Raw genomic sequence first — 13,976 nt, forward strand, 5'->3', positions numbered from 1 at the left:
ACTCGATCTCCCGAGGTTATTACAACTGCGCTCCAGTGTGAAGGTAAATATACCCGCAGATGCGACAGTTGTTTGTTGATTTAAAAAAATAATAATAATTATATATATATATATATATATATATTGAAGGTTTACAATAATAAACTTAGGTTTGTGTGAATGCCACAGGTGTAAGCGCTGAATTTTTTTTGGAATTATGCTTCTATCTGCTTCAGGAGCTGAGATATCAATTATTTAGTAGGCATAGACAATTTTATAGAATTTTTAGGAAAACTTCAGGTTTTCGTTTTTGGAGGCATGTTTTGCCAGGTTTTAGACCTTAATGGGTTAAACGAACAAAAAAAGTGTTTTGTAGAGTTGATTAACATTTAAATGGCGTCGATCATAGTATTAATTACAAGCGTCTAAGGCTAAAATATATATTTATATCCTGGCAAACTGAAATCAGCCAAAAACTTTAAAAATTAATAAAGAAATAAGAAAAATAAAAAATAAATAAATAAGAAAAAAGAAAGAAAGAAAGAAGGAAAGAGAAAGAAAGAAAGAAAAAGAAAGCATCAACAACCAATATTGTGATGAAACATGAAATATAGAAATCTAGTAATGAAAAAAAAAGAAGCAATTTTTGTTAAATGGTATCACACCAACAAAAACCCCATGATGGTGTTGAAACAATCTTCTTACCACATCTCGTATGATCTCCTGTCTGGAGTCTTCCTCAGTCTGGCTGGCTTTGTTAAGTTTACTCAGCACAAAGATGCGGAGCTGCTCATTCTCCAGCAGGCGGCGCACTTTTTTCATGTTGAGCCAGCCGACACCTTGTCCATCCAGCACACTCTGCACAACCTCCTTCAAAAACTGCTGGTTTTCACTGTATTGATAGCACAGGCTCAGATGTATTCAACAGATACAGTTGTTCAAAATTATTCAGTACCCTCTGCAGTAAAGTGGTTTAGGCATGTTGACATTTGCTTTTTTTCTTGTTTATAATCAAATCAAATAAGAACTTGTCAAATACACAACATAAATTACAACAATAGGATGTGCAATAAACAAATGTCCTTTTAAGTTATTTGCTTACTGAAAAAATTATTCAACCCCTTAAATATTACCACTTGGCACTTAAAACAGAGTTTCAAGCAATTGTATTTAATCAAGTATTGAGAACACCAGTAGGTGCCAACAGAACCTTAATGGTCAACAATTAAGCAAATTTAAAAGGACTGTGATACTCTTCCTCTTTCCAGACAGAAGTCCAGGGAATGGTCAAGAGAAGAGGCCATATAACTTATTTCTCTTCATAAGCAATGATATGAATAAAATGATAAGAAATACATTAAATATTTCAAGAGAAAACTAGAAGCATAATTGGCAATTTTATAGATAAAAGTAGAAACGCTACCTGGGCATGGCAGAAAGTGGATGCTGTCCGTGACTGCTGTTCAATATCTGAAACCCATTGTTGGGAAAAAATATCCCGGATGACATCTGAGGAACTATGATAGCACTTGTCAGAGGGAGGTACTCAGTTTTCTACCCAAACCAAAAGGTGTACAGTGTGAGCTCAAGGCTTCCATGCTAGAACTCGCAGGTGCTCACCCTACTGACTTCAAATTACAAGAAGAGTCAACTTCAGTAGGCCAACAACCACATGGACAAACCACAAAGGTTGTGAAAAACTATTCTCTGGGGCGACCAGACAAAATTTGAACTCTTTGGGCCTATGCATCAACAACTTGTCTGGAGAAGGTAGAACAAGGCTTATAAAGAAAAGTGCACCTGACCAACTGAGAAAACTTAGAAAAGTGCACCCGACCAACTGTGACCCAAAGCGTGGGAACAGTCATCATCTGTGGCTGTTCTGCTTCTTTGGATATAGGGAATCTCGACCGCTTGCACGGTACCATGAATTCAATGATCTATCAGGAGATCTTGGGTGTAAATGTGTTTAGTCAGTCAATGATAAAGTTGAAGCTTGGGAGATGTTGGACCTTTCAACAGGACAACAATTCCATTAATCATACCTCCAAATCTATCGTAAGTGGCCATCGCCCCACATAAATACAACAACAGTGAATCTCTGGCGGGACGTGAAGAAGACAGTTGAAGCACACAAGCCCCAATAAGATGAAAGATCTGGAGACCTTTGCCCATACCTGTAAATGGCTGCAAGAACCTTGGCGTCAAGATATGTTTCACATCTGAAATATGTTACTAATCCCAAAGTGGGTTGTACAACTTAAGTACAAATGTGACTAAAGGTTGAATAATTTTGTCAATGAGGAAATCACAAAAACAACATTTATTGGTATATTACAAAAAGCATTGTGTTCATTTAAGTTGCATTTGTTCGTTGTACAGACCCTTATTTAATCTGATTAGAAACAAGATAATAATAAAAAAAATGTCTAACTTGCTAAAACACTTCACCACAGTTGGGGTTGATAATTTTGAACACCATTGTATGTAAAGGATCTTGTTCATTAACAAACATAACAATATTGAAAGTGGGTTTGTAATACTTTTATGATGAAGTGTGCATATTTTAAAGAATACCTCGTATTATTGATTCGACCCTGAGGAGAGGGTGATTCTCTCTTCACCGTTGGGCTGTGCTTGATTACAGAAGACTTCTGGTCCACAAGTGCCCGAGGTGCCCGTGCGCCTATTAAGGAAAGGAACACAATTCAATCTTGAAACACTAAAGTTAACCATCAAAATAGGACCACAAACTTGCACAGAAGGTCAAACTCAAAGGAAGTCGGGGTAGGCACATTTGTACCAGAACAGCAGCGTTTTTAAGTAGCTGATTTTTTCCACTCCATCACTAGAGAAGCAACACAACTAGTAATCTGCTGTCAACTATTGTCTACAACTGAAGCTGCAAGAGCAACACTACAACAGGAGAGTGGAAGGGTAAAACAAACAAGCATAAAATAGACACGCGCACAGGAGGAGGAGAGCTAAATTCTGCTTTGGGTGGTGGCATTACATTGGATTGGAGCATACTGTATGTGTATATGAGACCAAAGCTATTCTGTGTAGAAACGATGTCAGCAATTACATGCCCAACAGAAAAGGAGGATGGACTGCTAAATTCAATACAGCTAGAAAACAAAAGAGCACAAGCTGAGTCAATTGAACTGCCGCAATGTGGTTGATGTCTTTCAAAGGGTTGTCAATCATGCTTTGAGTACAAACCACTGCAGAATTGACAAAGGCAAGCATCAAGCGTGAGCCGTGAGTCATAGCTCATATTATTTGTTCATACAATACAGAATACCACATCAGCCAAAATAAATATTTGTGTAATTGTGCTTCTGCTATGCATATATGCATCTTTAAGATTACATAATGTGAAGTATGTAGATATGGCGAATTATGTGTGTCTGTTTGCATGTTTTATCTTACTGATTTGATTTTAGAAGATGGAATTTATAATGTTCCAATTAGTAAATATCTAACTATGAGTCCAGACAACCAACACAAAATCAACTGAATAAATATATAAAACACAAACTGTATATTGACTTTGCTTTCGTGTGGACCGGTACATAAAATCTCACAATAAACAAAAAAATGCATCAGTAGTATGATATTCCTGAAATAAATACAAAATAGCTCAACAACCTTGAACTAAGCAAAATCTAGGTTTCTATTTTTTGTTAAATACCTGTGGTCCTGTACCCGAGGTTTAGCAACTGCATAACAATGTAGCTACTATGTGCATGATTAGGCCCAACCTCATCGAGTTAGTAGAATCAGGGGGGCGGGGGGAACGAACCATGCGAGTAGTGAAGTTGTTTTTGCGCTATCCTGTTCTGTGTTTGGTGCTGGTACTCTGTGGTTATCTATTGCAGAGTACTTCGCTTCAATCCGCCCCACAATTTTAAACTGTTTGTGATTGATGGCTAAGTAAATAAAATACACAGCGTGAAGTGAAAATAGTCTAAGGGACAACAAAGTGAAACCTTGATGGTGCACACAGGGGGAAAAACGAGCAAAGGATGTGGAGAGATGTAGTTGACTGGCTTAGAGAAGCATGCGGCTCACTCTGGAAAAGGGCAGAACCCACCTTCTCCGCTCCCTGGGCCGGCCTCTGATATTATCTCCATTAGAGAATTTAGCCCAAATACTGCACACAAAACCCAGAATTAGTTACTGCCAAGTGTGGACAGAGACGGGGATACCGGCCCAGTCACAACCAGTCTGAACATCAACCCATACAAACATTATGCATGCACACATAAGATGAGTCCAAACAGAAGAAAACTAGCAAAAAAAACCACAAAAATACAAGATAGCCCATGATGTCTTGATGATGATATCATCCCAGAAAATGTTCGATAACACAGCAAGTAGAATTTGCACAATGTACGTGTTGTACATGTGGTGTAAAGTGTAAACTACAGTATAAACCTGTATGCACACACTGGATGATAATTACAATTTAATGCTCTATTGAACAAAACTCTAAAGCATCCGGAAACTCAAAATAGCTTTATTATTTAACTTGTCATCTTGACAAATATGTAGTGTGACCTTAAAATGAAGATGAAACACTAAATATTAGGGAGCCACATACAAAACACAGGAAGACAAAACACAAGAATAGTCTCAGGTGGTATTGATAGGCAAATCGCTGTGAATTCCCAAAATATGAATGTCATTCAAAGGCAAATGGAGCTTAGCCGGATGATGTACAGTGTTCCGCTGCTATTTGCGGAGGATAGGCTTGAACCCTGCCAAAAAGCAATAATCGGCTAAGACCTGAAAATGGTTTACCGGTGTCTGTACCAGATGTGATTGGGCTGCCAGATTTTATTGGGGTCGCCAACCGATGACGTCACGCTACAGGATTGGCTGGAAATTATGCTGTTAACGTCAAAACATTGGAAAGAAAATATTAAAGATGTCATTTAAATAACAAAATGTATGGACTGAAATTGTAAAAACGTAAAGAAACCTAAGAATATAAAAGCAGAATACTTTAAGATTGATGAAATAATAAAATAGATTGACGCGCTTTCGCACTTGCCGATGACATCAGTACAGCAGCGCTAAAGAAATGCGCACTCTGATGTGTTCACTTTGGCTTGGTTTCTTTTTTAGCTGTTCACAAATCACAATACATCACAAAACAGTCTTAATTATAACAGGAACACATTAGCAATCTAAACTGATAATATTTGTCCCATCTCCGTAAATTAATTTGTGTATTTATCATTTATTTAATCTATTTTATTATTTATTCAATATACATTGTTTTTATATTCTTAGGTGTATTTACGTTTTTACAATTTCAGTCCATACCTTTTGTTATTTAAATTACATCTTTAATATTTTCTTTTCAATGTTTGACGTCAACCGGATAATTTACAGCAGCCCGATCCCATCTGGCACCGACACCGGTATAATTGCCTACAGATGCTACGATATGGGCACAAAGCACTATATGAAGCTCCTCAATTCACTTTCATATACCGGTAGTTCCTTGGCGCCAAGATGCGGGCAAAGCTAATAAGCAATCCATAATTCTCCCTTAACTATTTGACACAAAGATGTCGCCAAAGCAATATTTCTATGCCTTTTGCCTGAGCACAAAAAACAGTGAATAGGTGAGTTTTGTAGTGATTGTAGGACATTAAAAAAAAAATTATGCAAGCAGCCAATCACCAATATGTGGGGGAATAATGTAGCTGGCAAATATCTAACTGTCTCAGCATAAATAGTGCCATTCACAAAATAAATGCCTTGACTATGTGCACCTCTAAATGGCTATGTTGAGGGTTAACTGTTATCAATAAGACCAGTAGACCACCACCACCAGTCAATATGGAAGGAATAGGAAGGTGTGGATAATCAGCACACCACAGGGTCTTCTATCTTAGTCCTACACTGACAAACCAAGATAGGTATGGGCCTTCTAAGAGGAAAGGGAAAATGCAAACTAACACTACAGACATGACATACCCGGGCTGTCAGGTGCATCTGGACAACAAAGATAAAACACAAACACACCATAATGAAAAGGAACAAAGCATTTTCTATGGCAGCTATTCCACATGAATTGGAGCTATTGAGCACCATGCTACACCTGTTTTTTCTCTCAGTTGGAAAACCCAACCTCAACAGAATTTATATTCTTCTAAAAGTAATTTCATCTTTGGGACAGAAAATACATTATCAGTTGGCTTTGTCCAATCATAATGGCCAACGAATGGCTATTGAGGCAAACAACTATTTAACCACAGATCCAAATAAAACTCATAATATAAAAATAAATTATTTACAATAAACACCCTTTTAAATCTTTTATTCAAACAACTTTTTAAAAAAAATTTGAAATATTTTTTTTTGTACTTGCTTAACTTTGTGATGTGATTTAAGCACAACTGTGCATCATTTCTATAAAAATGAATGATTCTCTTGATATCAAATCTTGCATTAAGAAACGAGTGCATACAAGTGATCACGATCAGATCCTACTTCTAATGGTAGCAAGATGAATTATTGCAAATTCAGTAGCTATGTTTTGATTTTACGAGTGACCCAGTAATGATAAAATTGAAAACCACCAGACATGCACGGATTTTGAAAGCAACAACAAATTGAGTTGTTTTGCGAATTCTTCCATTAACAGACTGGAGAGAAAAACTGTGTTTAAAATTCTCAATACCCTCCTTAAAATAGCGCCATAACTGTTAGCAATCAGAGGGAGGACAGAAAAGTCAGGCTATAAAAATAAAATCTCTACAGACCTGCTTGGTCCAGCTCCTCCTCAATGTCAAAATTTAAATATTCTTTTATAATAAGAAAAAATAATTTAGATGGAAAAAAAGCAGAAAGAAAAAAAAACTGTCATTCAAATGATGAAAAACCTCCACTTTCATATAGCTCAAGTTTAAAAGCAATAGTATAGTAAACCATGTGTGTACTATAGCTATACTGTCATACCTATTAAAATTAAATCATTATTCTGTCATCCTTGGTATGTGATTTAAGCAAAGTATGAAAAAAATACTACATGGGGTGGGCTCAGAAAATCAACTGATCATTATACTGCCTAAGAAAAATATTTTTCTGTTGGCTCAGAGTGTTTAAAAAAAAGTGTTTGGCTGTGCTACTCTACCTTTGAGGCTGGGGAAAGGTGTCGATTTCTCCCTTGCAGCTTTGTTTGGTAGCGCGAGATGGGACAGGCTGAAACTGGTGCCATGATTCTTGTAAAGGTTACCTAAAATGGATAGATGAAGGCGTTGTCATCAACAACTATTAAATGTTTTAAACTATTCCCATCAAAAGTGTTCACTGTTGTGGTAGTTGGCCATCTTTTATCAGATCACAATCAAGTCATTCTTTCCACTGGACTTGAGGGGTGAGGCGAGGGAAAAGTGATCTTCCTTGTAAAAATTTCCAGAATATGAGAAGGCACCAAAATGTCAAAACATGCATTTTAAAAAAGCATTAAAACATATGAAAATAGCACAAATTATATGAATGAAAATATTCTCACTTGCAAAAGACATCAGTCCCCCTAATCCATCATTACTGCTGTTGGAAATGGTTGAGTTTGGTGAGCTGTCACCTTCTCCATCAGACTCTCCAGGCAGCCTCAGACTACTCGGACGTGAAGGACGCTGTGCCCTTTAAAAAAAAATACATTAAACACTCTTTACATCTCCTCAGCAAAGCACAATTACATGCAATATGGAAAAACATAATAAAACAAAATAACTATCACAAAATCACACCGCCAGAGATTCAAGACCACCATGAATGGAGAACTAGTTGGACATGCTGGGTTTTGACATTGCATGGTTGGTCAGAGAGCCCATTTGAATGAAGAGTTAGTTCATTCAAGTGATGAACAAGTTTAACACACTTGTTGCCATTGAGGTTCTGGTTGAATCGAGGGGTGTATGACTCCACTTGCTCTTCCGCTTCAGGACCATCTTCAGAGGGGAAGCCATACTGAGGCTCAAAATAGGGGTTGTCATACTCTCGTTTTTTTATAGTTGGGTCCACCAGGCCAGTTTCAATTGTCGATCTGAGAGGTAGCTGGCTGCTGACTCCGAGGACTGGGTTCTGTGGGACAGAACCGGCTGGTACCTCACTATCAGGTGCTTCCCCTTGTTCCTGTTTTAATAAGAAGAAAAAAATAATTGCAAAAATGGATTAAATCCCAAAATGTGAATTACAGAAAAAAACATAAAATAAATTTAGATAGACCTTGCTTGCAACATGATTACTGAATAAAGCAGGAGTTGGGAAAAGGTTTGCACAAATAATAGGTAGGAACTTATCAATAGTAGTGATAACATACATGGTTGACTCCCTGGATGATTGTGCTGGGACTGGAGCTTGCAGTTGTGCTGGAGCTTGAGCGAAGGGGCTGGCCATCGGATGTTTCGCCGGGACCATCTCCGCTGGACTGGAATTCTTGAATCTCTACCTCGCTTGCATCACCCAGAGCAGCATGGGTATGTGGTTGTTGGCCTACATTGGGAAATAAAATGGTGATATAGAAAACCAATTGCTGGATGGACTTTAAGCTTTAGAAATTTTAATAAACTTAAAAACATACTTGGTGTGTCTCCCTGAATATCTCCTTGAATCATCTCGCTCACAAGGTCTCCAAGTGAGGAATAGGATGAGCTGGAGTCATCATATGCCTCACTGTCACTACCACTGATGAAAAAAATCATTATCTGTTAAAGCATAATACTATCAAATTATCAAATTCTATGTATTGTAATCTATGACAAAGAACTCCAGACTGTCTCAATGTAAACCAAAAATAAATATGTTCATCCTTACCTGTCGGTGGGGTCAGAGTCATTGCTCTCATCCTCAAATGGACTTGCCATGGCCTCAACCAGCTGGGATCCCCCATCAAAAACTCTGTAAACTACTGGCTGTAGCTGATGAGCATACCACTTAGGTTTATCACCAATTAAGGACGGGTCAAAAACATCTGAAACCAAAGTTTGCAGGGTGTACAGTTAACCGTCTTTTTCAATGCAATGAACAAGGAAAAACAAGCTATAAAATTGTAGATCATCTTACTATTATGTATTCTCTGAAATGCTAGATTAGTGGGATTGAGAGCCCACTCGCCATAGAACTCCACTGCCTGGGTGTGGGAAAGCTTGTCAGCAAAATTAGATCGCCTTGGCCGAGATGCAAGAAAAGACGACGACTGAAAAGCCACCACAGGACGGGGGAAGAGGCGCAAGGTCCGCGTGTGCATTTGAAAACAATGGAGAACATTCGGAGAGTTGAAGAACCGTACCATGGCCACCCTGTTAAAAAAGATGAAATGTATGGATTAAAGTATTTCAGTATATTGTAGCTATTTCTTTCAAAATGAAGTACATTAGTTTCAGGGCCGATACCAATAGTGATTATTAGTAGTCAAGAAGGCCAATAACTGATATTTCAAGCCAATATTAATTTGCAGTAAAAAAGAAAATATTAGCATCAATATTGTATTATATATATATAATATATGTTGAAATGCCATTAAGCTTGTTTGTTAAAACCACTTTTAAAATTTTCAACACTTTGAAGGTTTTTCTTTTAATTTTGAACATATGAAGAACAGACAGCTTTATTTAAATGTAACAAAAATTGCAGGGAGCTAAATTAAAAACTAAGCAAATAAATAGCTCCCTAAAGTTTTCTACTGTAAATAATCTTTTATAAAGTAAAATGAAAATTTAAATAAATTCATAAATGCAAAGTTATATATATATATAGTTATAAAAAATAAGGTAATTGTTGACATTTGTAAAAAAATTAATATATACATTTTTTTTTATAAAATTGCCAACAAACTACCGAATATTTCATATAGAATTACATCACCATGGTGTCAAAGGTAAGATTTAATCATTATATGCCATTGCCTATAGTTAACCCCTTATCATTAGGGCAATTTTTCCAAAAACGCCTAAATAAGGTGCACCCAAAGTAAATTTGAAGCTGTTCTTAAAACATTTGGAGTATCAGCATAGTTTTTTGTTGTTTTTTTAAGTCCGCACAATAAGGGGTTTTAACTGTGGAAGGACTTAAAATACCGTGATATAATACCTTTAACAAATATGTGAAACCAACATTAACCCAAAAAAAAAAAGGCTTGCCTGGTGGCTACATCCACAGAATCCACATCATTGCCATAAATGAGGGGGTTAAACTCAGTGGATGATGGTGATGCTTTATCACGTCCAGGGGGGAGCAGTGGCATTTCCTGACCTTCCTGGAACTTCTCCAGGTTCAAAATGGGCTGGGTGTTCAAACTCATGCTCGCCAAGGCCTGGAACAAGTGACAGAGAGATAAAGAGTGAGAGATCAAGAATAAAATAAAAAAAAGAAGAAAAAAAAACTAACAGTTTGATGAGCCACTCCCACGTTAGGCATCAACACTACAATTGTTTCTCCACAACCATCTACCCACTACAAAAGCAAATCTATTAATTTGAGAAACTAACTTTCTTTAACAGATCATTTGGATAGCTCTTTAAGAAAATGGATGTAAGTAATGGATGGAAATTGTAACAACTGCTCTTACTAGGATCTCTACAAAAGCAAATGTTTTTGATAACAAATAATACCAAATAAAGGAACCCCCCTCTTATATCTGTGCATGTTGATGCCTGCGGTGGGTGTGTCATTAATAGGGAGGAGGGGGGAGGGTTAGGAGGACAGAATGTACTGAATGTCCTGCTGCAGAGTTGTCAGTATTATAGCTAAGCATTAATGGCATATTTAGTTGCTGGATCTGCTGAAATGTCTGTTAAAAGGTATCTGCTTCACCTTTTCTGCTTTTGGTTACCAGGACACTCACTGATGCAAGAATCAAGGCACGCATATTCAGTCATGCTCAAGCCAGGGCTAAAAAGCACGTTAAGAGGTCCGGAAAACATTCTAAGGCATTTAACTCAATTCTTGAGAAAGGAGAAAAGTAATCGTCATGAGCAAAGTAATGTGAAAGAAGATGCAGAAGCATTCCGCAGGACAATAAATAAGTAACCTTATTTTCACAGGAGAAGATCTGCTTTTGGGTGATCACGGTCAACCCAACCAGACACTAGGAAGGGGATATAAGAGAGATGTTGGGAGAATCACAAGAAGGCCTGAGGTGATAAGTGTGTGTCACTCGAACAGCACATGACAAAATCATGGCCCTTTTCATTTCTTTTCCGTGCCGCCATTCAGCAGTCAAACACTGTTTCGTGATATTTATTTTTACTTTTTGGTGACAAAAAGGGCCAATAAATCTTGGTAAAACTAATGAAACAATTGTATTTTTGCAATGTGATACTGAAGATATAGTTCTGCCGTTATCATACACAGACGTCTCGCGTTTGACACAAAAATGGGCAACAGAGTGTACGGTTTTAACACAACAATGACTGCCTAAGGCACTTTGAAAGTCACTGTTACTGTGCTAAAGGCTGGCCACGTATCGAATTATCTGAATGACCGGGCCTCAACAACTGTATGAATGCGCACAGGCAAATAAAATTACTTATTGATACACCTCGGATGCACTAATTTGGTGAAAAGGTAGTGTGATGTGAATAGTGACTAAGCGGATTGACCCTTGGTTATGATGGGATGATGAGACACCACCAGATCTTTTTAGAAATAGGTCATACCTGTTCAAAAGAGATCTTCAAAGGTTACCTCATAGCATGTTCCAAAATATATGTAAGAGCTAGTATAACAAGAACACATTAAAGATTCTCATCTGAAATGAAAATAATTGGAGTATATGGTGCAAATATTTGTGTCATTTACATCAAAAGCTATTTCTGCTTTGGTGTCCTAAATTTTACAAAATCTCTAACCATAATCAGTGTTCCTTCTTTCTAACAGAGGCTTCACACACCTACAGACACCTGCCTCAATCACACATCCACACACAAGGAAAGACCAAGGAAAAACACAAAGCAATCAAACTGGCTCTGATTCAAGGTAGATATTGTACATCGCTCGCATTGGGCCAAAATCAACATGAATGGAACGTGTCAAGTGATGCTTGTCTTAATAATCTTTCAATAATCTCTTATGTTACTCATCATAACATGGATTGTCAATACTGACTGACTGTGTAATGAAAAAAAAGTAATGTGGAAAGTTAAGTCAAAAGTCCTAAACCTACATGCTTTGAATAACCTCTGTAAGCATTCTCTTAACGAGTTCAAGTTCTGAATTAATAATTCCACATCATTTTCAAGAATACATTATGTTCATTTTGTAAAATGTGCTGAATAACTTGTGGTTGGTATGCAGCGTTAGACCACAATTCCTCTGTTAACATCACTTTAAATAGAAATGTTCTGACCGAAGTTATGAAGAGGTCTTCCTTGAGCATGATTTCTATGATTGTTCAAATCAAAAAAGGATGTGAAGGGACACTTATGTGAGTTGAGTTAAGTTAACCCATTAAGGCCTAAAGTGCCTGGCAAAACATGCCTCTAAAACTTATGGGTGACTTTTGAGTCACCCCCGAAAACCTGGCGTTTTCCTGGAAATTCTACATTATTAAAAATAATTGCTATCTCAGCTCCTGAAACAGATAGAAACATAATTTCAAAAACATTTTAGAGCTTACACTTGTGGTGTTCACACAAACCCAAGTTTATTATTATAAACCCTCAATATATATATTATTAAAAATCAACAAACAAATGTCGCATCTGCGGGTGTATTACCTTCAACACTGGAGCGCAGTTGTAATAAACTCGGGGAATTGGAGTAATTATTCGTCGTCCATTCCGTTACAAAGCCGTCAAAATTTTCAACATCCTCATTATCTACAAACATATTTCTTAACAGTATGTCACTGTCGACTCGTTAGACTGATTCGAATCTCTCCCCCGCCGTCGTCAATCGCGTCATTTATTTAATAACTCCCGTGAATCTGCGTCAACCATGAACGCTCGAATAAAATTCCAGGACATAATATGAGGCCCACGTCACTCTATCGTGTGCATATTCGAATGCATTTCATCAGCTAAGAGACCAAGAATTGTTCAAAACACAACAAAATGAGATATCTGCTCTCCCGGCCTTAATGGGTTAATTGTGTGCTCATAAGGTTGATCTAGGAATACAAAGTGTCTGTTTCCATGAATCAGAACCAAATTCTGATGATGTGTTTTGTTAGAGGGGTTAGAGGGATCATCTCACAACCACTCTTAACAGCAATACCATTTTTTTCTTGGATAACACGTTTCTAAGAAATGAATTTACCTTCAAAAGCTACAGCATGCAAAGAAAACAGAAAAAGAACGGAAAACAGTTTTTTGTTTTGCTTTTGTTAGTGCACAACATAACCTATTTCCATTGCTTTCACACTTTAGACAAAATACATACAAGTCTGTTGGGGAAGGAAGCCCCTACTCTTCATACGGCTGGAAGAGAGTTTTTTTTATTGACTTATATAGCAACAAATCAATAAATTAGGTACAATTAAAAAAACAACAACATTGGTTGGCTCATAAGAAATATATGGGTTCCACAGTGATGCTGGTAAATTTAGGGCATGTCCCAAGTAAAGTACCTGCTTCAGATGTTTCTTGAGCTCGCCAGCTTCAGGCTCTGGAAGAGGTGGTAGAATTTCTGCATTTGTAGGGGCTTTAACCTGAAAAACAGTTGCAGTTGTAGCAATGCCATTTCTTTAGATAGTTTTAAATCAAAATGTCATTAGGCATCAAAAGAGAATGCCTATTGTTAATGTAGTTACTTTGCTGCTGTCCAGATCCACAAGCCACACATCATCTGGAATTTTGAAGTCAGCTTTGTAAAGGAAAAAGCTAGCTGGTACACCAATGATGTAGGGAGTAGGGGCAAGAAGAAGCTGTGCAGAATAAAAAAAATAAAAAATAAAGTTGACAGAGAGAATACAGTATACAATATTTCCTTCTTCTTTTTTTTTTTTAACTGTCAACATTTGCATGCACATGTGC

At 37.2% G+C, this 13,976-nt stretch overlaps 1 protein-coding gene across 26 annotated transcripts in view; it reads right to left on the reverse strand.

The window, feature by feature from the left end:
- Positions 1–13,976, reverse strand: part of madd (MAP-kinase activating death domain) — a 48,682-nt gene that overhangs the window by 20,676 nt on the left and 14,030 nt on the right. For 9 of the 26 annotated variants that reach the window (XM_086071861.1, XM_086071849.1, XM_086071846.1 and 6 more), the window contains exons 6-21: positions 13,754–13,867; positions 13,571–13,651; positions 11,033–11,089; positions 10,143–10,315; positions 9,067–9,302; positions 8,818–8,974; positions 8,585–8,688; positions 8,324–8,496; positions 7,883–8,136; positions 7,514–7,644; positions 7,133–7,234; positions 6,762–6,803; positions 5,974–5,991; positions 4,076–4,135; positions 2,557–2,665; positions 685–871 (exon numbers count right to left, since the gene is read on the reverse strand). In XM_086071861.1, coding sequence (XP_085927987.1) covers positions 685–871; positions 2,557–2,665; positions 4,076–4,135; positions 5,974–5,991; positions 6,762–6,803; positions 7,133–7,234; positions 7,514–7,644; positions 7,883–8,136; positions 8,324–8,496; positions 8,585–8,688; positions 8,818–8,974; positions 9,067–9,302; positions 10,143–10,315; positions 11,033–11,089; positions 13,571–13,651; positions 13,754–13,867 — 1,998 coding nt within the window. The remainder of the gene's footprint in view (positions 1–684; positions 872–2,556; positions 2,666–4,075; positions 4,136–5,973; positions 5,992–6,761; positions 6,804–7,132; positions 7,235–7,513; positions 7,645–7,882; positions 8,137–8,323; positions 8,497–8,584; positions 8,689–8,817; positions 8,975–9,066; positions 9,303–10,142; positions 10,316–11,032; positions 11,090–13,570; positions 13,652–13,753; positions 13,868–13,976) is intronic. The other 17 variants (XM_086071867.1, XM_086071866.1, XM_086071871.1 and 14 more) reach the window with 9 other exon arrangements.

Source organism: Leptonotus elevatus, chromosome 3, assembly GCF_054856555.1.
Source record: "Leptonotus elevatus isolate MCC_2025b chromosome 3, RoL_Lele_1.0, whole genome shotgun sequence".
NCBI classification, from domain to species: domain Eukaryota; kingdom Metazoa; phylum Chordata; class Actinopteri; order Syngnathiformes; family Syngnathidae; genus Leptonotus; species Leptonotus elevatus.